The sequence below is a fragment of the Stegodyphus dumicola genome, chromosome 7 (assembly GCF_044657685.1).
Source record: "Stegodyphus dumicola isolate Sdum_Otavi_A_Nest chromosome 7, ASM4465768v1".
In the NCBI taxonomy this organism is placed as follows: Eukaryota; Metazoa; Arthropoda; class Arachnida; order Araneae; family Eresidae; genus Stegodyphus; species Stegodyphus dumicola.
The window spans coordinates 176,784,505-176,811,295 of NC_140774.1; the positions used below are offsets into that span (position 1 = coordinate 176,784,505).

The 26,791-nt window shown below is 31.2% G+C and overlaps 1 protein-coding gene across 1 annotated transcript in view; it reads right to left on the reverse strand.

The window, feature by feature from the left end:
* The window catches only part of LOC118193560 (E3 ubiquitin-protein ligase RNFT2-like), a 39,072-nt gene extending 12,537 nt beyond the window's left edge, over positions 1 to 26,535 (reverse strand). The window contains exons 1-6 of the mRNA XM_035364668.2: positions 26,377 to 26,535; positions 17,170 to 17,686; positions 10,007 to 10,083; positions 9,823 to 9,923; positions 7,937 to 8,090; positions 7,705 to 7,854 (exon numbers count right to left, since the gene is read on the reverse strand). Coding sequence (XP_035220559.2) covers positions 7,705 to 7,854; positions 7,937 to 8,090; positions 9,823 to 9,923; positions 10,007 to 10,083; positions 17,170 to 17,683 — 996 coding nt within the window. The 5' untranslated portion in view covers positions 17,684 to 17,686; positions 26,377 to 26,535. The remainder of the gene's footprint in view (positions 1 to 7,704; positions 7,855 to 7,936; positions 8,091 to 9,822; positions 9,924 to 10,006; positions 10,084 to 17,169; positions 17,687 to 26,376) is intronic.
* Between the last annotated feature and the right edge of the window lie 256 nt (positions 26,536 to 26,791).

The window sequence follows — 26,791 nt, forward strand, 5'->3', positions numbered from 1 at the left end:
TTACAAATTTCACTCAAAACTGAGAATTACTGGGGTACTTCAGCTGAATTTAAGCTCCGTATCTACCTAGAAGTAACTTTAAGTAAGGAAAAATATATAGTTTCACTCTCAAACAACACATTACTCCATAAACCTACAGCAGAATTCCACACACTGTGATCAAGGTCTACACGAATTTTAAGTAAGTAAAACCCACTCATATTTTACAAATTATTTAATATAAAACTTTTATTTTTTTTTAAATATGATTATATGAAAGAAAAGTATTAGTACAAGAAGATACAACAAATAAAAAAAATTAATGTGAAATTTTCAGAACCCTTGTTTTTTTTTTTTAAAGGGTCTTAAGTATTTTGTATAAAATAAACTGTATACCTCCAACATCAAAATTACTTTATTGCTTTTAAAATAATTTTGATACACTCTTTAAACGAAAGGAATAATGAATAAATTGTATTGTTCATAAATACCTGATCACAAAGTTTACTATAAAAGGAATCTTATACCATTACCCATATTGCATTTCACACATATGTAGTTTCATTAATAGTAGAACTAGCAATTAATAAAAAATGCTAGAACTGAAATTTCTGATTTATTAAAAGAAAATTTCTCTACCTTTAAATCCCTTTCTCTTTACCATGTTTTCTATTTTATATGTCAGGAATTTGCAATCAATGTAAATAAATTTGCTCATAGCTCATCAACTAGCACAAAACTAAAAACGTAATTACAAGTAAACACCTTAGAAGCTGTCTACAAATAATTTTTAATACATGTTTATCACATAAATTTAACTTTAAAAACAGATTACACACCTCAAAATAGAAATTAACCTAAAATGAAAAATATGATTCACAATCTGTATCTACTGTAAAAAAGAAAGTACTAATGTGCTTACAGAAAATGTAAATAACTTCAGTAATAACATGAATCTGCTTCTTCAACTGAACTGTTATAAATACAATATGTTTTTTAAAAATTTATTTACATATACACACAAGAAGGGGGGAAAAAACTGCCCATAATTTACTTCCACAAAAGAGGCTAAAATACAGGCATCTGATGATTAAGTGGACAACAGATTAGGAGAATTCTACTGCATTCTATAAAATAGGGCTGTTCAGTATGCAGCCTACGACCTTATTTTCTGTTAATTTATTGTTTGTGCTTTGAATCACAAACAATAAATTAACAGAAAATTATGAAATAAAAAATAACCGAACATCATTCAGAGAACAAAGAAATCACACTGAATACTGTTTTGAGAACTGGATGTAAAAACAAAGGGTCGACCAGCATTTTACTTGAAACTAAAAAAAGAATATTGTCAATTCAGCATCAGTACACCAGCATGGCAAACTGAAAAATAATTCTTCAAGACACCCCTACAAAAAATGCGTTAGGACGCTTATTTCTACAGACACATACAGGTGCAGACAGTTTGGCAAGAGTATTCTTCTGTTAGACAGACAGCAGTTTAAAATTATTTGTAGTCATTTTGTTCTAGCAACTCTAAAGTCTTTTAAGTGAAATACTCAGTGAACTAAGCCTTCATAGAAAAGAAAAATAATCAACAAACATTGAGTTTAAAATGACTGTTGAGAATCAGATTATTTAATCCCAAGCAACAATAATAAACTTCAGTGAATTGTTTATATGCAAGTATTATTGACTCCCAAAGAATATAATATGAAATGACATTACACGAGAAAATGTTTCAGCAATATACAGGGAAGTCAAGAAAGGCTATCATAACAGAACATAAGAAAAAAACAAACTTTTTCAAAAAATCTGACCTGATAACAAGTGCAATATTGCCACTTCTTATGAAGTAGCACTGGAAATTGTCAAAGTGAAAAAACCTTTTAGTGATGGAATGATTATTAAAAATTGTGCAATCAAAATGATAAAACAATTAATTCAATGAAACACGATAAAATGTTTCAGCAATATACAGGGAAGTCAAGAAAGGCTATCATAACAGAACATAAGAAAAAAACAAACTTTTTCAAAAAATCTGACCTGATAACAAGTGCAATATTGCCACTTCTTACGAAGTAGCACTGGAAATTGTCAAAGTGAAAAAAACCTTTTAGTGATGGAATGATTATTAAAAATTGTGCAATCAAAATGGTAAAACAATTAATTCAATGAAACAAAAATTGCCAAAAAATTCGAAACAGTGTTGCACCAAACAATTGCAAGACGGGTAGACCATATTAATATGTATCCAAAAAATCGCATGACATGGTTGAAAAATGTAAATAATTTTCACTATGCCTGGATGAAAGCACTAATCTGTCTGACATTAACCATCTTGTAATTTTTACCCAAACTATTCAAAACGACTTCAGTGTAGCAGAGAAGATGCTTAATCTTATTTCCCTCCATGGTATAACAAGGGTACAGATACTTTTGAAGCTGTAAATAAGGTGGTGTTGGACTATGAGGGATTCAATAAATGTTCCGGTATTGTCAATGATGGAGCCAGAGCTATGATAGGAACTGGAATTGGATTTTCAGGACTCTTGAAACAAAACAACAATCCTGTGATGCACTCACTGTATTGTTCACCAAGAGGCCCTATGTGGAAAATCCTTATGTCAAATTAATGTCATGAAAATTGTTGTTAAAATAATTAATATTATTATAGAGGCCGATCATACTTTGACTCGCAGAGAGTTTCGTGATTTTTTGGCTGAAGTAGATGCTACATATGGGGACTTGTTTAACGCCAGAAACTGTTTGCAACGATTCTTCGGTCTACATAAGAGTTTCCTATATTCTTTAAAGATGAAGTGAAGTCCGACACTACGAAACTGGAAAATCAAATGGTAGATGCACAATTTTTAGCAGACCTGATATCTCACCTTAAGCAACTGAATTTGAAGCTAAAAGGAAAACAGCAGAATATTGCCAACTTACAGATGGTGTTCACACATTTTTGTAATGATTTTGATTTTCTCCATGAATTTAAATATGAATTTTAAAATATAAATGTGATTGGCATCAAATTAGAATAAAATATATTAATTGTTTGCAGCATTAAAAGTATTCTTTTCTTTAAAATGTTACTGAAAAATATACAATGGATCTAAGGGTACATTTTTGCGCTGTCCGAAGTGAAATACTCCGATTATTAAAAAAATATGTGAAAAGCATGGTTTTATTACTTCTACATGTAAAATAATGTGACATAATTAATATGAAAGGAAAGAAACATCAAAGTTTATATCTGACTGGGAAAAAGGCAAAAAATGCATACCCAAGAAAGGTATATACAGCTCTTATTAAATCTAAAGTTGCATCTCATTTTTTAAAGGAAAATCCAGCCCCCTTCCCCCAAAGAACTATTTGCAAACTCTTTAAATATCTCTGTAAGAACTGTGAACAAATTTATATAAAATCAGATTTAAAGCTAATTAAAACAAAAAAGAACATGATGTTCATTGCCTAATGCCGAAACATGTTTCTCAGCTTAAGACTATATGCAGATTGCTGTATGAAAATTATTTGGCAGGTGAAAAATGGAAATATATAGTTACAAGAGACGAGACTTGGATATACTTATCTGACTGTAATAGAAAAAGATAGATTTACTACCAAAAAAGAGGAGAAAAATATGTTCGTTCAGAGAAAACAAGGAAAGTTTTTCTTATGGTTTTACACTTATTACTGGATTCTCTTATAACGGGAAAACTTTAAATAAGTAGAAAAAATGTCAAAATTAATCCAAATAAGTAGAAAAAAAATGTCAAAATTAATTTGGATTACAATCAGAAATATGTTTTTTAACACCTATTTTTAAAGAAAAAATTCCATCTCTTTATCCAAGCAATCTTTATTGTGCAAGTTCCATCAAGATAAGGCTACCTCTAAATCTACTGCTCTATTTTTTGGGGGGAAAAAAAGAGAAAAAGAAAAGAAAAATGAAACTGGAATTGAAGCTATTCCCATTAAAGGCATTCCCACCCAAGTCCCCTCATGTGTTTCCCATGGATTACTGTGCATATGGACTTTTAAAACAAGTTCTTTATAAGCACAATCCCAAAACATCGGATGAACTCTGGAAGATTGTGAAGAAGGAGTGGAATAAAATCAACCTTGATGTTTTAAGAAAAGGACTTTTATCTTTGAAATCAAGATGAAATATGACAGTTCAACAAAAGAGCTATCAGACTGAACACATTAGAAAATAAAATTCTCAAGTTTGTTTATATATAAATCTTTGCAAAATCATTACAAAAATGTGTGAACATCCTCTGTATTTGAACACATGGATTTAAGAATAAAATTAAGCTTTTCAAGTCTTCATTAGAAAGAAAATTATTTTTCATTTTTTTCCAAGCTGTAAAGAGCATTTTTAAGAAATGAAGGATTTTGAAGAAGTTTCATATTTACCTCAAATAAAATACATTGACATAATTACAGAAGAATTGGATCGATTTAGGGACTCGAAAATGGAAAGAGAGATTTCAGTTTTTACTCAGCCCCTTACAATTTCTGTTCAGAATGTAAGCAGAAAAAGGAAGAACTGAAACTGGATTGGACTTTTCAAGTTGCTGCCAAGAGAACAATATTCGAACTTGCAAAACTTCCATTGGGCTCCCACTTAGGGCTTCCACTGGGAAGCATGTATCTTTGCGAAACCAGCTTTTCCAAGATGAAATTTATAAAGTCAAAATATAGATGTTCCCTCTCTGATAAGTCACTTACTCAGTTTCTTCGTTTATTAGCAACAAATATTAAAATTAATATTGATGCATTAGTTGGTAAAAAGCAACATCTTCAAATTTCCCACTAACTTTTTTGTCATTTGATATATTTTAAATAAATTAAAATAACAAAAATTTCTTTAAATACCATATCATGAACACTCACTGATAAAGTTGCATATGAAGTATTTTATAATACGACCCTCTAAACCTCACTTTTTTTTTAAGTGGCTCCTGGGCCACTCGAAGTTGGATAACCCTGCTACAAGACAGCCTTTCAGATACCCAGCCATCCAGACAACATTAGTACAAGTAATTCAAATAATAAATTTAAATGCTGTTAAATAAAATATCATTAACTTCAGAACATATTATTAATTCCTTATACTATCTTATGAGTAGATTAATTACGTATTTACATATTAATGTAATCACCTTGCCGAAATTTTGCGATTTTTTACAGATGAAAAGGTGGGAGTTACTTATCAGGTGCAAGTTGGCAGTTTTTGTGTTTTTCCCCCCTCAGAAAGATTTCATAAACTCAATATTTATCAGAAACCATTAAACACTACATTATTTATCAGTAAATGATAAGTTGGTATACATTATCAGCATACGAAGAGAAAACATACTTTAGCAATTTAAAAACACAATTTTCAATGATGTAATAAGGATTACATGATATATTAAAATAAAACACTTGCATTCTTCTTTAAATCTTTCAGCAATTTTTAGCTCTATTCTTGTCTCTAACTACACAGCGATCTATTTTCACTTAATAAAACATCAGAGAATTGTGGAGAGTGAGTTGACTTTGAGTAAGCCCTGGCAACAAAGCCTATCTAGAAAATGCATTTATCGTTTGTTCCCTTTGGAAAACTTTCAGAAAAATTCCTTCAGAAATTTTACTGCAGTTTCTTAAATTGCTGGCAAATTCAACAAGCTCATATATTATAATTAAATTTAAGACAAAAAATATCCCAATTTGTTTATAAAAACTTTCAGAACTTGAAATACAATAAAAAAATACATACGAAAATGGCGGCTCTGCATGACTGAAGGATTGTTATGAGCATGGTTGCCAGGTTTTGGCACATTCTAAAAATCTGGTGACTTTTACTAAGGTGGTTCGTTAATACACATGTACCATTATTCACTAGTATTACACAGTTTTATAAACAAAATTTCAAGATAAAATTTGTTAAAAGTTAATAAATATATAATAAAAAATTCAAGTTGTGTGTTTATTTAATGGAAAATATGTAAAAAAATATTCTTTTCAGGGGGAAAACATGAAAGTTTAAATGTAGATTTTCTGACAACATTTTGGTAGTTTTTTTCAAAGCCTTTGGCCCAGAAACTTGGTGGTCATGAGTCCGAAAACAGATCAATCCCATTTCAGATGTCCTGTGCAGAATGGAATACAGCACAGGCAAGATGTAGCTGCAGGTGTGAAAAAAGGTTGCATACTGATCTTCTTCCACATGTTCTTGCAGGTGGGCTTCATCAACATCAGTAGGTCGGCCAGAACGCTCTGCTTTTTTAATGTCGTATTCCTTGTTTTTGAACTTTCGGTACAAAACCTTTACAGCATCATCTAATAAAACATTAGTACCTAAGGCTGTACATATGATTTTGTGACATTCTGTAGCTGAAGGAGCAATGACGGGACTAAATGGTTGGCACAGCAAAAGATCCCATTTGAGTCCATACAGAATTCAGCCAGTGAATGCAGACACATGTGGTCTTGCATTATTTTGATGGATTATTTTGATTGCATTATCTTGATAGATTATATTGATTGCATCATCTTGATGGATTATATTGATTGCATTTCTCCTCCTAGTGTATGAGGAATATCTTTTTACATCTGAACTCAGTTCAATGTTTTTCCTTGATAGCCTCAACACAGACTAGCATCTCACTGTACACCTTACTGTTGAAGGTTTTACCTTTTTTTCAGATACTCTCTGTGGATAATACCACAGCACCACCAGATACAAAGCATGATCTTTTTTGTTAGTCAAATTTGCAACACTGCCAAGGAGCCACCAGGCACAAACAAACCCTCTTTTCAGCCTGTGTTGTTGAACAAAATACACTTTTAATCAGAAGTGAAAATCCAGTCTAGAATTCTGTCCTTGCATTGATAGTCGGGCAGATTAGTGCAGGCATGAACACATCTGTCCGTATCTGCTTGCGTCAGCTCATACAGCAACCAGTGATTGAACTTGTACGTCAACTTTATGCGACGTCTAATGCGACTAATGGACATGACATTAACGTGTAACTCCTTAACAAGCTCTCAAGTGGTTGCATACTGATCTTCAACAAGTTCTTGCAGGCGGGCCTCATCAACACAAGTAGGTCGGTCAGAACACCCTGCTTTTTGAATGTCATATTCCTTGTTTTTGAACTTTCGGTACCAAACCTTCACAGCATCATGTAATAAAACATTAGTATCTAAGGCTGTACATATAATTTTGTGACATTCTGTAGCTGACATTTTGCAATAGAACTGGAAGTAAATGATGGTTCTAATCTGGTAGCACGATAGTTCTATTTCAAATACCTTGTACTTAATGATAACGATATTTTTTACAAATTTAACAGCACAGTTTTCTAGAGCAAGTCTCTTTCAAATGCCAAAAATAATTTGATAAAATATGATTAAATATGCCAATGTGAACTGTTTGTGAAGACGATATTTTCAGTGGTGAGAAAATTTTAAATATAGAAATAGATAAGAAATATAGAAATACAATGTATTTTAAATATAGAAAAATGGTCACATTTAATATATTGAAAAAATAATTATAGATAATAAAGCTGAAGATGAATAAAATGATCATTTAGAAGACATTCAAAAAATAATGCTGAAGAAGAATATTCCATTTGTACTTGAACTAAAAGTATTCAATAAATCAGAAAGTTATGAAATGCTTCATGTATGACAATACAAATAATAAAGATGTATAATACATACTTTAAATATTAGATATGCTGCAGAAAGTATAACACCAAACACTTTACTAGGGCCAGAATATGATTCCGAGAAGAAATACAACCAATGTTGCATTGGAGCTAATGTACGATAAAATTGGGATGTGCGCTCAATAAACAGGTAATACTTTCCCTAAACAAAAAATAAAAATTTAAGAAATTTTGTTGTATGTATCCCAATATTTAATATATATAATAAGAAATAATATACCTACCTTCTTTTGGTATGCAATCAGTTTTGCAGGCAGAGCAACAAATATGACTTTTAAAAGTATTGTAATTAATTTCAACACAAAATCTGTTATGGAAACAATCCATAACACAAACCATATATCTACTGGAGCAGTATAAGGTGGCACAAATACTAACCTGTAAAATATAATAAATAATATACTATTATATATATTTGTATATGTACATTAGATATCCAAGCATGTAAGGAAAGCCTAAATTATTCATCCAATCTATTGAAACAGCACATGTGACAGCTAATATTTTCAATAAAAAGATAAAATAAAATAAAAAAACTGATGAACAGTACATTTCGAAGTCCAAAATCCAGATCTGCAAACTACCAATACAACTCCTCCCCTCTCACTAACTGTAGGAACGGAGAGTATACTCAAAGAAACTTATGTGGCATAAATGAAGTTTTACTCTCGACTGACTGAGATTCCTGCATATCATTTTCAAACACCTGCTGGCAAAGGAATCGCACCATGGCCAGTGACAATATATCGATTGACACTGTACTGATGTGGCCGCAATCACATTTTTCGCCCACGAGTGGTTGAGAAAGGACAGCATTTTTCTATGTGACCTAAACAATATGTGAAGCCATGACATCTTTCTACACTTAAAATGATGATTTAAAATTCAAAAATTTCCGAATGTCTGACTTTGTACAAGATTAGCCCAATTCTGCTCTTTCACGTTGGTACAATATGACATTTTTCTATGAATTTTAATAAAACATAATACCTACAGCTGGATATGAATTTTAGCCTTCCAGTACACGTGCTTGGCAATTTTACATGAGCACGCGAGCGTCGTACTTTTTAAGACATCCGTTATTTTACCGTTTTGGGCAAGAAAAACAACAGAAATGAGTGAATATTGATAATAAATTTGTTAAGAAATAAAATATTAATCTTATTATTGCAAAATACAAATGATATCGCATTAAAATATAAGTAAAAGTTCTCATGTTAGTGAGAGGGAAAAAATGCAATGCAAAACTGAGTTTGTCGTAAATTTTGCGCTTACGCACATGGTGTAATGTTAATAATTATCAAAAACATAACTATACACAAATCTTCTAGTCTATTACCCCATACTTTTAACAGGGCTCTGCTCCGATTCCTAAATCTAGACAATCACCCCCTTTAAAATTAGGAGGATCAAGCTTAGGTTAACATAATTTTAAATAAAACTAACAGGTTCGAGAGTGGTAGGTCTCTTTTCTGTCAAAAGCAGCATTGTTAGAAAAAATTTTAAGCATAAGTAAAAACATTTCTTTACCATCTGAAACAATATTTTCACACCACTAATGTTAATTACTTGAATCTCTGATTGGAAAATAAATATGCATGATCTGGGTCATTAGATAAAGAGATTTGAATGACCCAAGTCACAATTCAAGTGGTAGCATGCAAAATTAAAATTATTTTTCAGACAAAATTATCAAAAAATTTTTTGGGGATATCAGGAATTTTTTTATCTAACTCTTGCTGACTTCTTTTGATGATGTCTCTTGAAGGGCAAAGTGTACAAAATAAACCCTGTACAATCAAATAACTCAAAGACACTATACACTAAGACATTAATGCTAGCATATTCAGAAAGGCATTCCAGAATCTGAAGAAAAGCATTCAAGGGTGCTTAGATGTAAAAGAAGACCCTCTGAATACAGATTATGAGTACATCTTTACACTGTTAAAGATAAGTATGTAACTCGGTAGCATAATTTTTATTGACAATAGATTGGGATCTCTAGCCATGGAATCACAAAAATATATTCTTAAATATATGTTCCATTAAATCACATACTGAATCATTAATGAATGTAGTTCAAGAAAAAATTAAAATACTAGTTACTTACGCAAAAGCCAAATTGTGGTCTGCAAGTATAGTATATATAACCAGAATTGACATGACAAGATTCACAAAAATGAATAGCAAACTCTTGAGCCGACGTTTACCCTGAACAAGAGAAGAATAATTTAATTGGTTTGGTCATTTATTTTCACTTACATATATATTAAAGAGTAAGAAAAAAACATTACCTGTTTGGATACTTCTCTTTTTACCACTGTATTTGCGTGAAAAAATGTGATGAAAAGACCAATGTTGACTAAGATACCTAAAAAGTTTAAACAAAAATATGTGAAAAAATTTTAACCTTTAAACCGAGTTTTGTATATGTAAGATATGTTTTCTTAATGCATTTTTAAGTACTTTCGAAAAGGTGATACACATGAAAATTTTCAGTTAATGATATATACACTTGAATTCTGGCAATCCTCACACTTCAGAAGCAAAGGTCATGCAGATTAGTGAATTTTGTGAATAGGACATACCTTCCCAAACATTACCTTTTTCTCTTTCCTAGTTTTTTTTTCATTACATCTGGATTGTTTTCACAAAGCCTACTAAAACATACTCATACCTTAAAAACTATTTAAATAAAATTTACCAATTACAAAGATGCAACATTTTTATATATAACAATAAACAAAGAAAACATGATTAGTGCAAAGAAAAAACAGTACATTCTGATTATCTGCATCCTTACTAAAAAGCCATGAAAAAGTATTAATGAAGCAATGCACCATGTCACCAAAAGTATTTACATGACAATACACAATGTCACCAAAAAGTATTTATGCAAGATCTTCCCTCCGGGAATACGAGCCTTTTAAACATAGCAGTGGACTACATATTGCAATTTTTTTCATCTGTAGAAAAATCTTGCTAGTTTTACTACACACATAAGCAAGCAATCCCAAAGCATAATGTGGTTCACTTAAAGGCATCATGCATTTTTCCTCCCCTCATTTTTAAATTTTGGTGTTGAAGTTATGTATGATGGCAAGCTTGTGCAATTCTCTGATGTGTTATATGAAAAAAGAACATTAAAAAAATAGGTGACACTGGATGTATCACTGAAATACCAGTAAAGATACCCAAATTAAAACAATTCTCTTCAAAGTTACCAACAAGTCTGCAACTTTACTAGTGGGGGTGCAGATAATCAGAAAGTACCAAAAAAACATAATACACAGATAACATTGGAAAATGTTTCAAAGAAGTTAAGAACTCTTGTAAAAAATGCACTGAAACTTTTTACATAAAAAAAAAAAAAAAAAAAAAAAAAATGTAACTCATCAAGCAAATGAATTTCAAAATACTTTTTATGCTCTTAACTAAGAGAAATAAAGATGTTTATGAATACCCTTGCAGTAATTTTTCTTTTAAATGAATTCCTGTGGTAACTCTACCATTATATTCCCCTATATATAGAATTAGATTAATACTTACTGTAAGGATTACTAGAATTATATATTTATTAAAATAAAAATATCCAAAAAATTACTAGAAAAATATTTTTAAATACTATTTTCAAAAATATATTAGTCTTTGCTGCCAATGTAACATACCTAGTCACCACACAGAATGTAAAGAAACTACTCATCAGATGCATTTATGCTGAAATGTTTCAAAAGAAGTCAAAGGATAACAGAATATGTATACAAACAAGGCCCTCCTTGCATTTTAGGATAAATTTAAAAAAAACATACACATGAATATTTACCATATATTTCCATGTACAAGCCTGGAATTTTAGGAACCTTTTCTAAAGCTAAATTACAGAAGTTGGCTTATCTGTAGGCACGTTCAATCAACAAATCACCAGATATAGCCCTTTTCTATTTCTAGTTTTTATTAAGTTTATGGGGGGAGAAAATCATTTTAAATTAAACGAGTTATTTGCTTTGTGAAAATAAATTATTTTATTTTCAAATTATTTACACTGCTGACTTGTTGTGTCACTGTCAAAAAGAAAAATCTGATCTGCATAGAATGTGTGCCCGGTTTATGGAAAACAACCATGAGCTACCTTTCTTGGATTTGGGCATCTCCACTAATTCAAGATGTTTTTTCTCCACTCTCAAACTTTTTTTAGTTAGGAGAAATGCTGTTCAGCCCATACTGTTGATAGAATTTGCAGCAAATGTGATCATCTTTAATTTGAAATTTGCTGTATACTTTCTCTTCCCATGCATCCTTCAGACAAAAAATAAAATAGCACAGAAAATAAGACCAGGACAGATACCACCTCTGCAATAAATAAATGTGAAATGTGCTAGCTTCATATAAGGTTACAAAAGTTAAAGCTATCATCTTGGTGTCTGGCATTTTACTTTTCAGTGATCTGATTGGATAATATTTTACTCCTTTTACCTGGTTCGCAACATTTTCCCCCTCATTGAGAAATGTTTAAACATTACAGGATTTTTTCTTTTTTTTCCATTTTGGCTTATATACCTGTTTTAAATTTTGGGTAAATTATTGAAGGGAAAAAACCACACTTTCGGCTTATATGTGGATCAGTTTAAATTTGGAAATATTTAGTATTTTGTTTTGCAGTTATTCTCACTTTTTTTAAACTTTTATTTCAAGGATATAAACTTTAATTAATATAAAAGAATAAATGCAATATGAAAAAAGCAAATTGCAGATACTACAAATAAATGTTTAAATATATTTAAAAGGCTATTAATTTCACAAAGAACTTATTTTAAATTTACATATGAACCATGAAAATTGGAAAAGATGCTACCAAACCTGTACAAATCATTTCAATGGAAGTTTAATAGAACAGATCACTCTTTAGTTAATCAGATAATTGACAAAAAATTTTGTGGATACAGCTATGAAAAAAATAAATATAAACTGAAACTTGCATCAAACTCTACGACAAGACTTTAAGAGGAATAGATTACTTTTTATTTAGTTAGATAATCAACAGATACAAGTTACAAACCCAGCATGTAAAAAAACTGGGGATGGTTACATTAAACCAAGGTGAAGACCTCATGAATGTGTTGTGATGGCACATTTATCCATTAATGGAACTAAATTACATGGTGACAGTTTTTGTTTGTCAAAACTGGTTGATGGAGAAACATGCTAAGTTCCATTAGATGAAAAGAAATGAACAGACACGTATTTTAGATAAATATTTAAAAATCAGAATAAGTGTCCAATTTCGCAAAAAACTTAAGACAAAATGAATGAAAGAAGCAATCGATGCTAGTAAAAAAAATTCCTTTTTCAAAGTTTTACGGGAATGATTTTTAAAAATTCATATGGAATTATTTATTATTTGTAAATATAGTGTTTCCATTTTCCTAATGATAAATACATAAATAACAATATTATTTTTAGCTACTTTTAAATATTACTATTAATTCCATAAAAGTAAACATAATTGGAAAAATGCCTATTAAAACTCCCTAAAAAGAACAAGATTGCCAACAATTTGAAATACCCAATATGTACAGAAAGGTTCAAGTAATCATCTGATTTCATATGATGAACTTATGAAATTACTTATTTTCTTAAACTTTTTAAGTTATAAAACTATTTTAACCCTTTTGCCATCCTCTCCTCTCCGCAAAAATTTCTCCCCAGCAGCCCTTTGTTTTTTGCAGCATATAATGTTGTTTTATCTGTACATACATAGCTTTCATAGTAGATGACTGTAAATGAATAAATATTAAGTAAAATTATAAGGAAATAAAGCAAAATGGAAAAATGGAAAAGTAATAATATCTCTGCTTATTTCTAACAGCAGGATTAATTTGATAACATCTGATCCAGGAGGTCTACTCCTCCCGTTTTGTTGTTGTAATCTTTTATAATTTTTACAGTTCTTTTCCGTGTTTCAACATCAATTGTAGAGTTATTATGGACTGTACTCATCAAACGTATATCCTTCTTGTCTTTGAAATTCACAACCTCATTTTATCTCTTTTTCTGCTGAGTAGACGTTGAAGATCTCTCACTGTCTTGTATCTTACTTAAAATGGCACGAATATTCATAAAACCCAGAGGGAGGGGGAAATTCAATTAGAAATAGAATGTCTGATTAGTACTGCCCTCTAGAAGGTATTAGAACAAACAAAAATAAAAACTCAAACAAGTAAACATTTAGAAAACGTTTAAAAGTTTTAAAATGCAGAAGAACGCTTGAAGCACGTTACGGCCGCCCTGCAGAATTTTCCCTTGAACGTGCTAGACGCATTACGGATGACGAAGAGGTTAAATCTTTATAGAAAACACTACTTTCAAAATATAGTGCTAAATGATCCAAAATAAAGATGCTATAAAACAAAGTACTTGAAAACCTCTAAATTAACTTATTTATAGGTTACATAACTCAATCAATCAATTAAAAGAGTTAAAATTAAGGATTGCAAATTAAATTCCTTAAATCAAATTAATTTTACAAAAAATTAGATTAAAAAAAGACTTGAATCTTCATGCTTTTTCTGCCATTTGAATGTTTTTAATTCTAATTTGAAAAATTTTAATATTTTAAATCATACCCCAAACTTTAGAAGAATTAGTTTTATTAACATTCAGTAGAAGAATTAATAAAAAAAGAATACAACTTCTGCAGTGTCACTGGGCATGGATCATTATCTTGTGGCAGCCCTGAGTATCACACTTTTAATTTTCTGGAGAAAAGATAATTTGTTTGGTGTTTATCAATGTCAACTCTTGAAGTAATTATCCCCCTTCTACATTTGCTTTATTTTAAAAAGATTCCGAAAACAATAACTGTTATTACTGACATTTGTTGTCAAATTATTTCAAGAAAATGAAACTCAGTATTAAAAGAGTTTTAAATAGGTACTTCATTTACTAACTTTATTTTTTAATTGTATTCTTACATTTGTTTTTTTTCATCAAATGCAGATTTTAAATCTTTAATATGAAGTTAAAGTTTTTTTTTTTTCATCTTATTAGTGCTCTTGTACAGGGTGATTCACTTACCAGTGCAACTAACTTTCAGGAGGTGTAGCAGGCACTTCATGAGAGCTACCATGAATTGAATGCAAATGGTGAGGACACCAGACAACGAGGAGAATGTTCTACATATGGTAGAAAACAATACAAGAATGAATACTCAAGCTGTAAAGACCTTATTTTGTTTTATGTTATTATTTTTATTTTAAGAAACTTTCCTTTCCTTTCTAATTTCAAATACCTTCCAGAATGCAAATCTAAATGAGATCGGAATTAGTACTTTCTTAAGTAGCAGAAATTAATGTGGAAGGAGAGTTAGTTCCGAACTTATGCCATGTGTTTGAAAGTAGCTCTGTAGTTAAATAGCTGGTGCTAGCCGCTTACTTTATGTTATATCGATATTCTAGACTCAGCTTTGCTCTGTGTAGCTGATTAAGTGGTTTAAGATTAAGTAGGAGCCAATAGTGTAGTTAAATTTTAATCCATTGTGATTGTACATACTATTTTGTGTTTAAGTTACTTAGCCAGAAAGTGATGGTTAAATTGCGAGCACTGAGTGAGTGCCTTTTCTATTCTGTTTAGGTAAAATTAAAAGGTTGTTACAATCTTTGTCTGCTCTTCCAAAACCTAGCGAGAATTCACTACTTTGTCTTTCATTAAGAGCTACAGTTTGCATTCCCAAAACACACAAGAACAGTCTATCAAAACGTTAGACCAACAACTGGGTTTAACCCAAACCATTGTATGAAAGACAACTGTCAGCAATCCAGATGCATTTATACCATCTGCAAAATGTTTCGTCATTGAAGGCTGCAGATTATCCACCCCCTAGGAATTTTGCTACTTGGTGTTTTCAACAGAGTGCAATAGACAGCACATTTGCCACATCCATATTGTTAATGGATGAGGCAATTTTCAGAGCCTTCAACAGAACAGAGGGAGCCTTCAATCAATGTAATGTCCATTTGTGGGCTTTTGAAAACCTCCATGGTATGTGAATATGTGCAACTCAAAGGCATTTTTTTGCCAATATTTGTACCAGCATTGTTGGAGAGCACCTCCTTGGATTATACCTCCTGCCTCCTCAGCCGCATGGTAGGACACGCTTAATCATCCTATAGCGTCTAGCCTGAACTTTCTGAAGAAGCACATGTTCCTCAGTCGTTGTGATGCTTAATGTGGTAATGTTGGAGCTGTCTCACATTTACCAACACCTAAGGATTGCAATTGCACAGTACTGGATATGCCATGATGGTGCAGTTCATTGGCCTGCTAGATCTCCGGACCTATTATGCATGGGCTTCTTCTGCAGGAGTCAAATGAAGATACTAGTATACGAGACCCCTGCTGTTTCAGTTGCACACCTCGTAACTCGCATCTCTGCAGCTGCCAAGAGATGCAAGACGTGCCAGGAATCTTTCATTACATAAGATTTCTATGTGCTGCTGCTGTGAAGCCTGTGCGAGTGCTGCTGGTTAGTTTCGAATACCTTCTGTAAAACTTGTACACACCACCCCTGTAAAACTTCCAATTAAAATTATTTCCATTATATTAACATATATTTTCTTTTTTCTTCTTCTTTTAAAAGTAGCCTGCACAGAAGGCATTTCAAACCCTAGAATAACATGCGATTCTGAATCGTCTTCGTGCCCCCTACACTTCCTGCTTCAATGCACTGGTAGTGAATTACCATGTATAAAGAAATCAAGAGTGCAAGATTCAGATTTGAGAAAATTTAGGATTCCTACCTTTGGTTAAAAAAAATGCTTGCTAAGCAAAATTTAAAAAACTGATAATTACAAAAATAATAACAAAAAAAAAAAAAAAAAAAAAAGGTTATAGTAGACTGAAGGGTATCCCTTGTATTACTGCGAAGTTGTTGTTTCACTTATTGTAAAGTTGTTTCGTTTATCGCCAAGTTGTTATTTCATTTAGGGTAACCTGAGTAGTTGAATGTTCCTTAAATATATTTTAATCTAGAATTGGGTGCTTCTTTGACTTTTTAAGTGAAAATATGTTGATGTGTACATGGACAAAGTCAAGGGAGTGCACAATGCCAAGTTTGTGCAATTCTCTAATGTTTTTTAAGTGAAAATAGGTCAATGTGTACTTGGATACCGAGTTTGTGCAATTCTTTGACTTGTTATTTTATCTTTATGTAGCGGTGATTTTTGGCACTACACGAAGACAAAATAACAAGTCGAAGAATTGCACAAACTCGGTATTCATGCAATGTCAAAAATCGCCAATTTTCGCCAAGAGGTACCCGTAAATATACTTTTACCAAAAGGAGCTCTGGAAGAGGTGGGATGGGAAGAATAATTATAAAAATGCAAAATGCAGCAAAACAAATGCAAATATCGAACAAATTTCCTACAAAGAACATACAACAAGAGAAAGCTTTTCTTACCTATCCTATGGTCATACATTAATTTGAATAACAAAACTAATAAAAAAGGAACATATTTTCCAGCAAACGCAAACAAAGCTTGTAATTCTGGCGTATTCCTCAATGACGCTCCTTGATCTGAATCGTTAGATCTGTTATTTGCATCAGCTGATTCAGCAGCCGATAATGAATTTGATGATGATTCATTTGGATTATTATACGAGTCCACTTCAGGTGATTCAATATCTATCACGTAGTTACCAGACGATGCTACATCAGTTAGATCAGTATTTCTGATAACAGGATTAGCACTATCTATTGTCTCAAACCAAGCTGAATGAGTAGGAGAATTTCTGCTTGACCGTATAGGTGCTGAAGTAATTAAAGGACTTAAACCTTGTATCACATAATCATGCAGTTCATGAATATGTTGTGTTGCACTAGAAGCTATATGATGGGAATTCTGGTGAATCTGTTGTATAGACCATGGGATATTAGGCCTGGCAATTCTTGAAGGTCTGTTGTTTTCAGCCATAATCTGCAATTAACAAAATAAGTCTCATCAAAATATGGAAATATATATGCATATGCACATGAATAGCAACAGGTCAAATTAAGAGTAAAAAAATTACAAACAGCAAATAACAATGCATAAAATAACATTATTGCTGATATTGTAATAAATCTGTAAATTTGAGATAATAATTTATAATTATTATTTAATAAGGTTCATTTTATTTCAGAACTTAGCAAAATTGCTTGTTATTTACCATCTTCTATTTATTAAGTTAGGAATTTTTTTTTTTTAATATTGCCATTACTTGGAATACAAATGGGTAACAGAAAGAGCAAGTGCATAACAGAAAAGTACCAAAAAATGATTTTTTTTCAAGTGTATATTTAAACTAATACATAAACTTCTTTTTTGACCTATACCATGAAGATCTGCTCTGTCTGAACTTAAGCATGGTATTACTGTTTCTTTAGAAAATCACTTCAATAGCTGAAAGTAAACTTTCTTGAATTGAGTCACGTTTTTAGATATATTTTCTCCCGCTGGAATACTGCTTAATAATTAATTTTAATTATGTCCTTCGTTAACTCTAGCTTGAGATATGGGGAGCGAACATTAGTTGATTTTGATACAAAATCTATTTCCTGGATGTTTAAACAGTTGACATCTTTCATGTAATAACTGGTAGGTAACAAAATAGTACTGTTACTTTAATGATGCTATTTGGTAAAAATAATCAAACCTTTCTTAATGCATTGACTTTAATAAATGAAATTATTTACAGTTCCCTGAAAGAGGACTGACTAAGAAACATTTTTCTCTTCATTTATCATGAATGATGTCAGTACTTTTCTTGCCAGTTTTCCCTATCCCGAAGAACAGACTCCACTCCGATTAGGATCAAACATAAAGCACGATTTAAAACTATCAGGAATTTCCACACCCTTCTCAATAATATATAAATTGCTTACAATTTTTTCAAGCTTTCTTTGGCTTAAATTTCTTGATTACTTTTGTATTTTAGACCCAGCATTTTGATGCAAGATTTTAAGTTCAAATCTCTCCTTAATTCTATGACCAACTGATTTTGATGACTTCAACTTAAGTAATCTGACGAATGAAACATCAAATATACCAACAAACTTCAATTTAACCATTTTCATGATTTGTTTGCTTCTTTTTGGGCCCCTTTACCAAAATTTAGATTGATATTAAACTGTCCAGCTATTTTGAAAACTGAAGAATTGTTGCTTTTCTTATCTGACTAGTACTTTCATAATGTTTAAACATGACCATTTTTGCTTTTTCAGATATCTCAACTGTAAAATCATATTTATGTGTTTGAAGCAGCTTTCATTAAGCAAAATGCCATTTCATAATTGGTTTCAGTATTTAACTGAAGCTGCTAATTTTTCAAAGGAAATTAACTGCTTATCTTTATTGGCTCATATTTAATCTATAATCGTCTTCTTACCAAAGATGCTTTTTATTTTTAACATTATAAGTCACGTCTGTAATTAGTTTCCATTTCAATAGAGTATTTGAAAAAAGGAAACTTTAAATGAATGAAAACATTTGAAAAATATTATTTACAACTGCATGCATTACTTCTGCTGCTCTAAAATAAAGGTTGTATTTATTACTTGGATTTTATTTTCCAGAATAGTTATCATATTTGTAAAAATAATGGAAAAGAGAAAGATTTGGCTAATCTTTGGAATATGGTAACAGGTAGTTTGGCGACATTTTGGTAAGGTGATAAAGGTTACTAGCTAGGACTTTAGCAGTATACATGGATAAAGTCAAGAGTGTGCGCAATGCCATTTTTGTGCAATTCTGAGATGTTTTCTTAAGTGAAAATAGGTTGACGTGTACATGGATACCGTGTATGTGCAATTCTTAAAAACACGGCAAGCAGTGGGCGATTCTGCACTTTCTACCAATTTCGCACCTAATCTTCGTCATGATTAAGCACTTTTGTTCCATAAAAGTTCTAGCATAAGTGTAATTCAGCTAGCAGATTGTTGGAAAAAAATTTTGAGTAAAAAAAAAATTCCTTTACTTCGTGAAAACAAAATGGCGTCAAAAAAAAAAAAAAAAAAAACTAGTAGGTTGCTGTAGCAGGGTTGGTCGCCAAATTACCATAATCCGAAGATTAACCAAAAATTTAATCCTAATCACTTCACTTTTCTAATATGACTAAATATTACACACCCCTAACTTAATACCTGGTACCTGATATTCATGTATGTTTTTCATTTTCACTGCTCTAACAAAACCTGTAAAATGGCACTGTAAACTTTGCTTTATTTATTTTTATTTTTTTATGGCTACAAAATGCTGCTTATGCAGTTCCATATACAGTCAAAAGTCGTTAATTCGGAATGATCTATAATCCGGACCTCAAAACTAAAAACTTTCTGCGCATGCGCCACGTTGACACATGCGCATAGGTGTTTACGCGTGCGCATAAGACCTTTTACAACTGCGCATATGAGTGTGCGCAAGTGCAGAATACGTTTTCGCGTGCTCGTTTTATGTATAATGGACGTATAAGCTAAAATTATCTAATTATCTATTTCAGTTAATGTTGATGATTGCGTTGTTCCTCAATTTTCGAATTGGATCCGGCTTATTATTTTTTGCAGACTGTAAGAGCAATTTTATAAAAGTAAGCTTAAACTTTCGATTATATCAAATAGAATTTCCGATATATATTTGTTAATATGTAAAGGATCTAAAGCGAAAGTATGTTTTGAAATCCGAAATCTGTTTATCAATTTCACGCTGCTTGGCAGGAAGGGGGGGATCGCAGCGGCGGGCGCGTAATGAATTGGAAGTTGATTTGTCAGCACTATCCTTATCTTCAGCGCAGATGTTTTTATTTTATTTGGCTTATGATTCCTTACCAAATATAGTATTTCATCTCGATATGCTCCGTCTTTGATATGATTTAAAACAAGTTCCTCGTCATTATAATTCGCTTTCCATAGCGAAGAAAGTGACAGAGGTTATTGAAAACGAAAAAATTTGGATTGACAAATTAGTCGGTGTTCTCGACATAGCAATTATAGGACTTGAACAGCGGAACTTTGTAACTGAACAAGAAATTATGTCTGTTTAATAGAATTAAAGAGAAAGTATTATCACATGAAACGAAGCAAAACTTAAACAACTTACATTGAAAGAAATGTTTAATAAAGTAAACAAATGAATATTAAGCTTTTTCTTTTTGCAAATTTTGATACCCTTTAGATCATAATTGTTCTTTATTTCATAAATTACGGTTTCATATCTTTAATTTTAGAATTTCTGCATGCCATCTTACGAGATTTAAACTGATGATCTATAATCCGGAAAAATCGATAATCCGGAATCGCCGAAGTCCCGACGAGTCCGGATTAACGACTTTTGACTGTATTTACAGTTATTAATTCAATCTAAGCAATGACAACCATAATATATAATTTAATGATGTACAGGGGATGTTTACATATGTTTAACATTTAAAACATAAAGAGCACTTTCTTAAATGTTCAATCTGATAGCCATTTTTTCTGGACTATAAATCTGCATCGTGATTTCCATGACAGAAGGGATTTTCATAAAATTTCCAGGGGTATCGATTTCCATTCCTCTTCCACCAATTTCCAGTCTATCAAGAATGGTGGTTTTGAGCTTAGTAAGAGCTCTTTTCAAAAGAAAATAGGCACAATAGTCCAAAGATGAAACATCTGAAGACTTTGCAAGAATACGCTGAAAGGTATACACTACAAAGTCCATAATCCACATCCATTATCCGGTATGATCTATAATCCAGACCTCAAAGCCACAAACTTCTTTTTTTTTTTTTTTGTATGCTTTACGCATGTGCGTTTCATGCGCCCTTCCGATACGCATGCGCTACTTCCGATAGTGAAGAGAGTGACACAGAACGAAAACGAAAAACGTTTATTGAAAACGAAAAATTTCGATTGAAAAGTTAGTCTGTATTTTCGACACAGCAATTACAGGACTTGAACAGTGGAACTTTGTAACTGAACAAGAAATTATTTCTGTTTATAGAATTAAAGAGAAAGTATCAGCACAAAAAACGAAGCAACTTAAACAACTTACATTGAAAGAAATGTTTAATAAAGTAAACAAATAAATATTAAGCTTTTCTTTGTAAATTTTGATACCCTTTAGATCAAATTGCTCTTTATTTCATAAATTACGGTTTCCTATTTTTAATTGTATAATTTATGCATGCCATCTTACCAGATTCAAATTGATGATCTATAAATGCGGAAAAATTACTAATCTGGAATCGGCGAAGTCCCGACGAGTCTGGATTACGGGCTTTGTACTGTATATGCAATACCTGTATTAGAGTTCCTTTTTTCAACGAATGCAGTGGCACTTTTCAAAATATGACCTGCTGCTTGATGCAGTTCTATTCTTTGAATGTCACTGGGATAAAGAAATATAATTTCTTCTACAAATATTGTAATTGTATAGGAAAATTATAAATACTGGATGTAAAGCTTTCTCTTGACAGCACATCGAGTTGATTTTAACAATTTTTTGGAAATCCTGAGATAATCAAACCCCTTATTAAAACTTTCTTTGCAATGACGGAACCAGGTTTGTAATTTTTTTTTCCTCTTCCCTTCTGATAAGACCTTTGTTTGTTGCAGTCATTTAGGTAAACCCTTACTTCATCAAGTGTCACAATGTATATCCATTTATCTCCTGCTAATGGTCTACAAAATATTCTGCACCAAAAAGCAAAAGCTGGTGAGCATTATGTTTTTCAGCCTTCTTAAGTTGTAAATCCTGGTTTATTATTTTATTTATTTTTCCTACAGATGTATTTACAGACTTTGCAACTGATTTCTGCAACAGCGGATTTTCTCTTATTGCCAACAATTTAACTTTAGAAACATTAAAAACAATACGTACACTCTGCACAAAAAAAGGGGGGGGGACAGCTCTATATCTGGTTCTATGTAATTTGAATATAAAGAACAGATATATTCTGTGCTACAGTCAGAGTTCTATCTGTCGTATATATTTTTTTATGTATAGTGATATAAATTAATTTATTGCTGTTTTCTCTTGCATTTTGAATAAAAACATGTTCAATGGTTATAAAATCAGTGACTGCACTCCTGTTCATATACAGCTTAACATTCAGTGAACAGAGAAAAGGACAGCTGGATACTGCCAGTGAAATAGTAATAAGTTGGAACAACCACCTGTGGGAAGGTAACACTCACAGCATTCTAAACAGAGCTTCTGGTAAAATAGTAGAAACTGAAAAAAGCAAGGTGGGTCAATTCAGTTGCTATTTGGTGAATTGTGAAGGGAGATTGACGAATGTTTCATTACAAAAGTTGCAGACAGAAGTGTACCTCTGAATTTCACAGGAATAAATGGCACAGCTTTGGTGAGATTTTCACCAACTTTCATGTTTAATGGGATAATATGCAAGTACTAATAATTTTTATTAATGTTTTAATTTTTTATACCTTACATAAATAAATATAAAAGTTTATAGTATTAAAATAAATATAAAAGTTCTTTTTTTAATAGTTATTGCTTTAGACTGTAGTTTCCTTATTTTTCTTAGACGTAATGTTCTTCTAGTTCGACTTAGTTTGATCCTGTATAAGTTAGTCATCACCTAAATTTGAAACATAAGGCATTCAATTATATGGCAAAGTATGGAAAAGCTATCAGTCTAAGGTATGGGATGTATTAAAGGAAGACTTTCTAAGGGAAATTTGAAAACCATAAGAATATACAGTCTAAAGTCATTAATCCGAACTCGTCAGGACTTCGCCAATTCCGGTTTATAGATCATCAGTTTAAATCAGGTAAGATGGCATGCAGAAATTATAAAATTAAAAATATGAAGCCGTCATTTATGAAATAAAGAACAATTATGATCTAAAGGGTATCAAAATTTACAAAAAAAAAAAAAAAAAAAAAAAAAGCTTAATATTTATTTGTTTACTTTCTTAAACATTTCTTTCAATGTAAGTTGTTTAAGTTGCTTCGTTTTATGTGATAATACTTTCTCTTTAATTCTATAAACAGACATAATTTCTTGTTCAGTTACAAAGTTCCGCTGTTCAAGTCCTATAATTGCTGTGTCGAGAATACCGACTAATTTGCCAATCAAAATTCTTTCGTTTTCGAAGAAAGTGACCTCTGTGTCACTTTCTTCGCTATCAGAAGCGAATTATAATAGAGAGGAATTTGATTTAAATCATATCAAAGACGGAGTACATCGAGATGAAATATTACATTTAGTAAGGAATTATAAGCAAAATAAAATAAAAACATCTGCCCTGAAGATAAGGATAGTGCTGACAGATCAACTTCCAGTTCATTGCGTGCCGCAACATCCCCCCCCACACACACGCAGAGCAGCGTGAAACTGATAAACAGATTTCGGAATGGTTAGATAAACAAATCCATTATCCTTTATCCATTTTTTGCAGCAATTCCACTTTTTGTTTAATGGACTTCGAAACATACTTTCGCTTTGTAGATCTTTACATATTAGTGAATATATATCGGAAATTCTATTTGACATAATCGAAAGTTCAAGCTTACTTTTATAAAATTGCTCTAACAGTCTGCAAAAAATAATAAGCTGGACCTAATTCGAAGATTAAGGAACAACGCAATCTGCAACATTAACTGAATTAGATAATTTTAGCTTAGCTTATACCGTCCGTCATACATTAAACGCGCATTCGTAAACATATTTTGCGCATGCGCACACGCATATTCGCAGCCGTAACGGTCTTACGCGCATGCGTCAACGCGACGCACACGCAGAAAGTTTGTAGCTTTGAGGTCCGGATTATAGATCATTCCGGATTATGGGTGTCCGAAATTTATTCTGTCAAAATCTACAAAATATAGTGATTTAAACTAGTCTCTGCATTTTCATAGCTTATAATTTTAAAATTATTTCAGATATTATTTTAAAAAAATGAGAGAGAGATCCTAAAAGAAATCAAGAGTTTGTCGAAATTAAAACAAGAAATCATGCATTTGTATTAATTGTCACTAAGACACTATAACAAGTTATAAAAGATGAGACATATTATTCTCAACATAATAATTAAACATTATAGTAAGAAAATTTTCAAGGAACATACAAGATTTTAATATAATAGATTTAAAATAGTTTACATAATACACATTATACAATTTACATAACACACATTATATGATTTACATAATACACATTACAAGATTTACATAATACACATTACAAGATTTACATAATACATATTACAAGATTTACATATTACACATTACAAGATTTACATAATACATATTACAAGATTTACATAATACATATTACAAGATTTACATATTACACATTACAAGATTTACAGAATACACATTACAAGATTTACATAGTACACATATGATTTTAATTTACAACCAGGCATTTTATTAATAAACATTTGGAATCAAATATAAAAGTAATATAGTATAAAAAATTATATATAGTATAAAAACTAATATAATATAAAAATACAGGGGAAAAAAGTAAAATATCTAAAAATTTAAATGATGAAAAGGATTGATTAAAAAAAATCTATGTAATAAATGCAAAATGTTTCCTCTGATTTTAACATAAGAGTGAAATTTCAGCCAATTCCCATATGCAAGCATATTGGGCATTTTTATTAACCTCTCTGGATAAGTAAAAGTAAAGTCTCTGGATAAGTAGTTCTGTAATAAGACCTCATGGTTAAACTAAACAGCATTTTAACAACATAAATCATGCAGATTTCAAAATTAACAGAAATATGAAAAAAAGATTTCATAATATATCTGCTAGTATTGGATGCAAATAACAAGCATAATACGTACTTTCTGCTAATAAAACCTCGCTATTAAAGAAAGTGTTTCAACTATAAAGTTCCTTCTCAACAAGATAAAATGAACTCGTAAATAACCTGCATCTTATGTACCATGTTAAACATCCAGTAAAATAATAACAAAAATACATAAATATGTTCGTAATAAAGGTTCCTGCTTGACGTAATTAATAAAAAGAAGAAATTTAGTACATCCTCACTTAACTGAATATATAAACACAATAAAAGACATCAGTAAAAAGTATATTTCAGTATATTTCGCATTACTTACATAAAATATATTACGATATATTCATTTATTGTGATTCGACCACATCTTGTTCAATTAAACACATGGTAACTTTTAGACAAACACACTAGCTAAAGATATACTTGATCGGGGACACTAAAGCACAATAAAAAACAGATAACTTAAAACTGAGAAGTCTAAATACAAAGTGAATGGATTAATGCAAAATATCCTAATAAAATCACTCTATTAAAAGCCACTTTCCCCGTTAGCAAATGCAATGCACTGCCTTACTCTCACGCACAAATAAGAAACATAACGGTGTTCATAAAGTGAGTACATAATTTCATTAGTGCTGCAATTCAAATACTTGAATATTTTAATAACTAAAATATGCTGCCCATTACACTTATAAGCAACGCGCATTCCCTCCCCATAGCATAAATATTAGTGTGAAATGAAATTTCTGACAGTAGATTTGGGACAGCACCACTGTATAGTATAAAGTATAAATAGAGCTCATCTTCAGTCACACAGGAATAAAAACACTTACTATTAAAAAAAAGGTGAAGAGACAAATACAAACTTACTATTTAAATACTCCAAACTTTCATCCAGTAGCACCAATTACGACCTCAGGTAACGATAAACATAAGATGACATGACGTCACTGACATGATTTATCTGAAATTTATATATTTTGCGCGCACCTGTCACTTCTCAAAATACGTGATGTTATCTCTTATCAGACCAACCAAATCCAACATTCACAAAGCACTAACTTTTTCAATAAAATTTATGGGATTTTTTCGGCATAATTCAGTGTACTGTTTTATTTACACCAATTACTACAGAAACGCATAAGCAATATTCATTCATTTTCATTTAGCTCTAAGCTTTCAGCGTTAGTGAAACCTGAAATATTACATATTAAAAATAGGAAAGTATAAAAACAGTATCAAAATAACTATGTCACGTTTTATTAATGTTTATGATAGTTTTTTT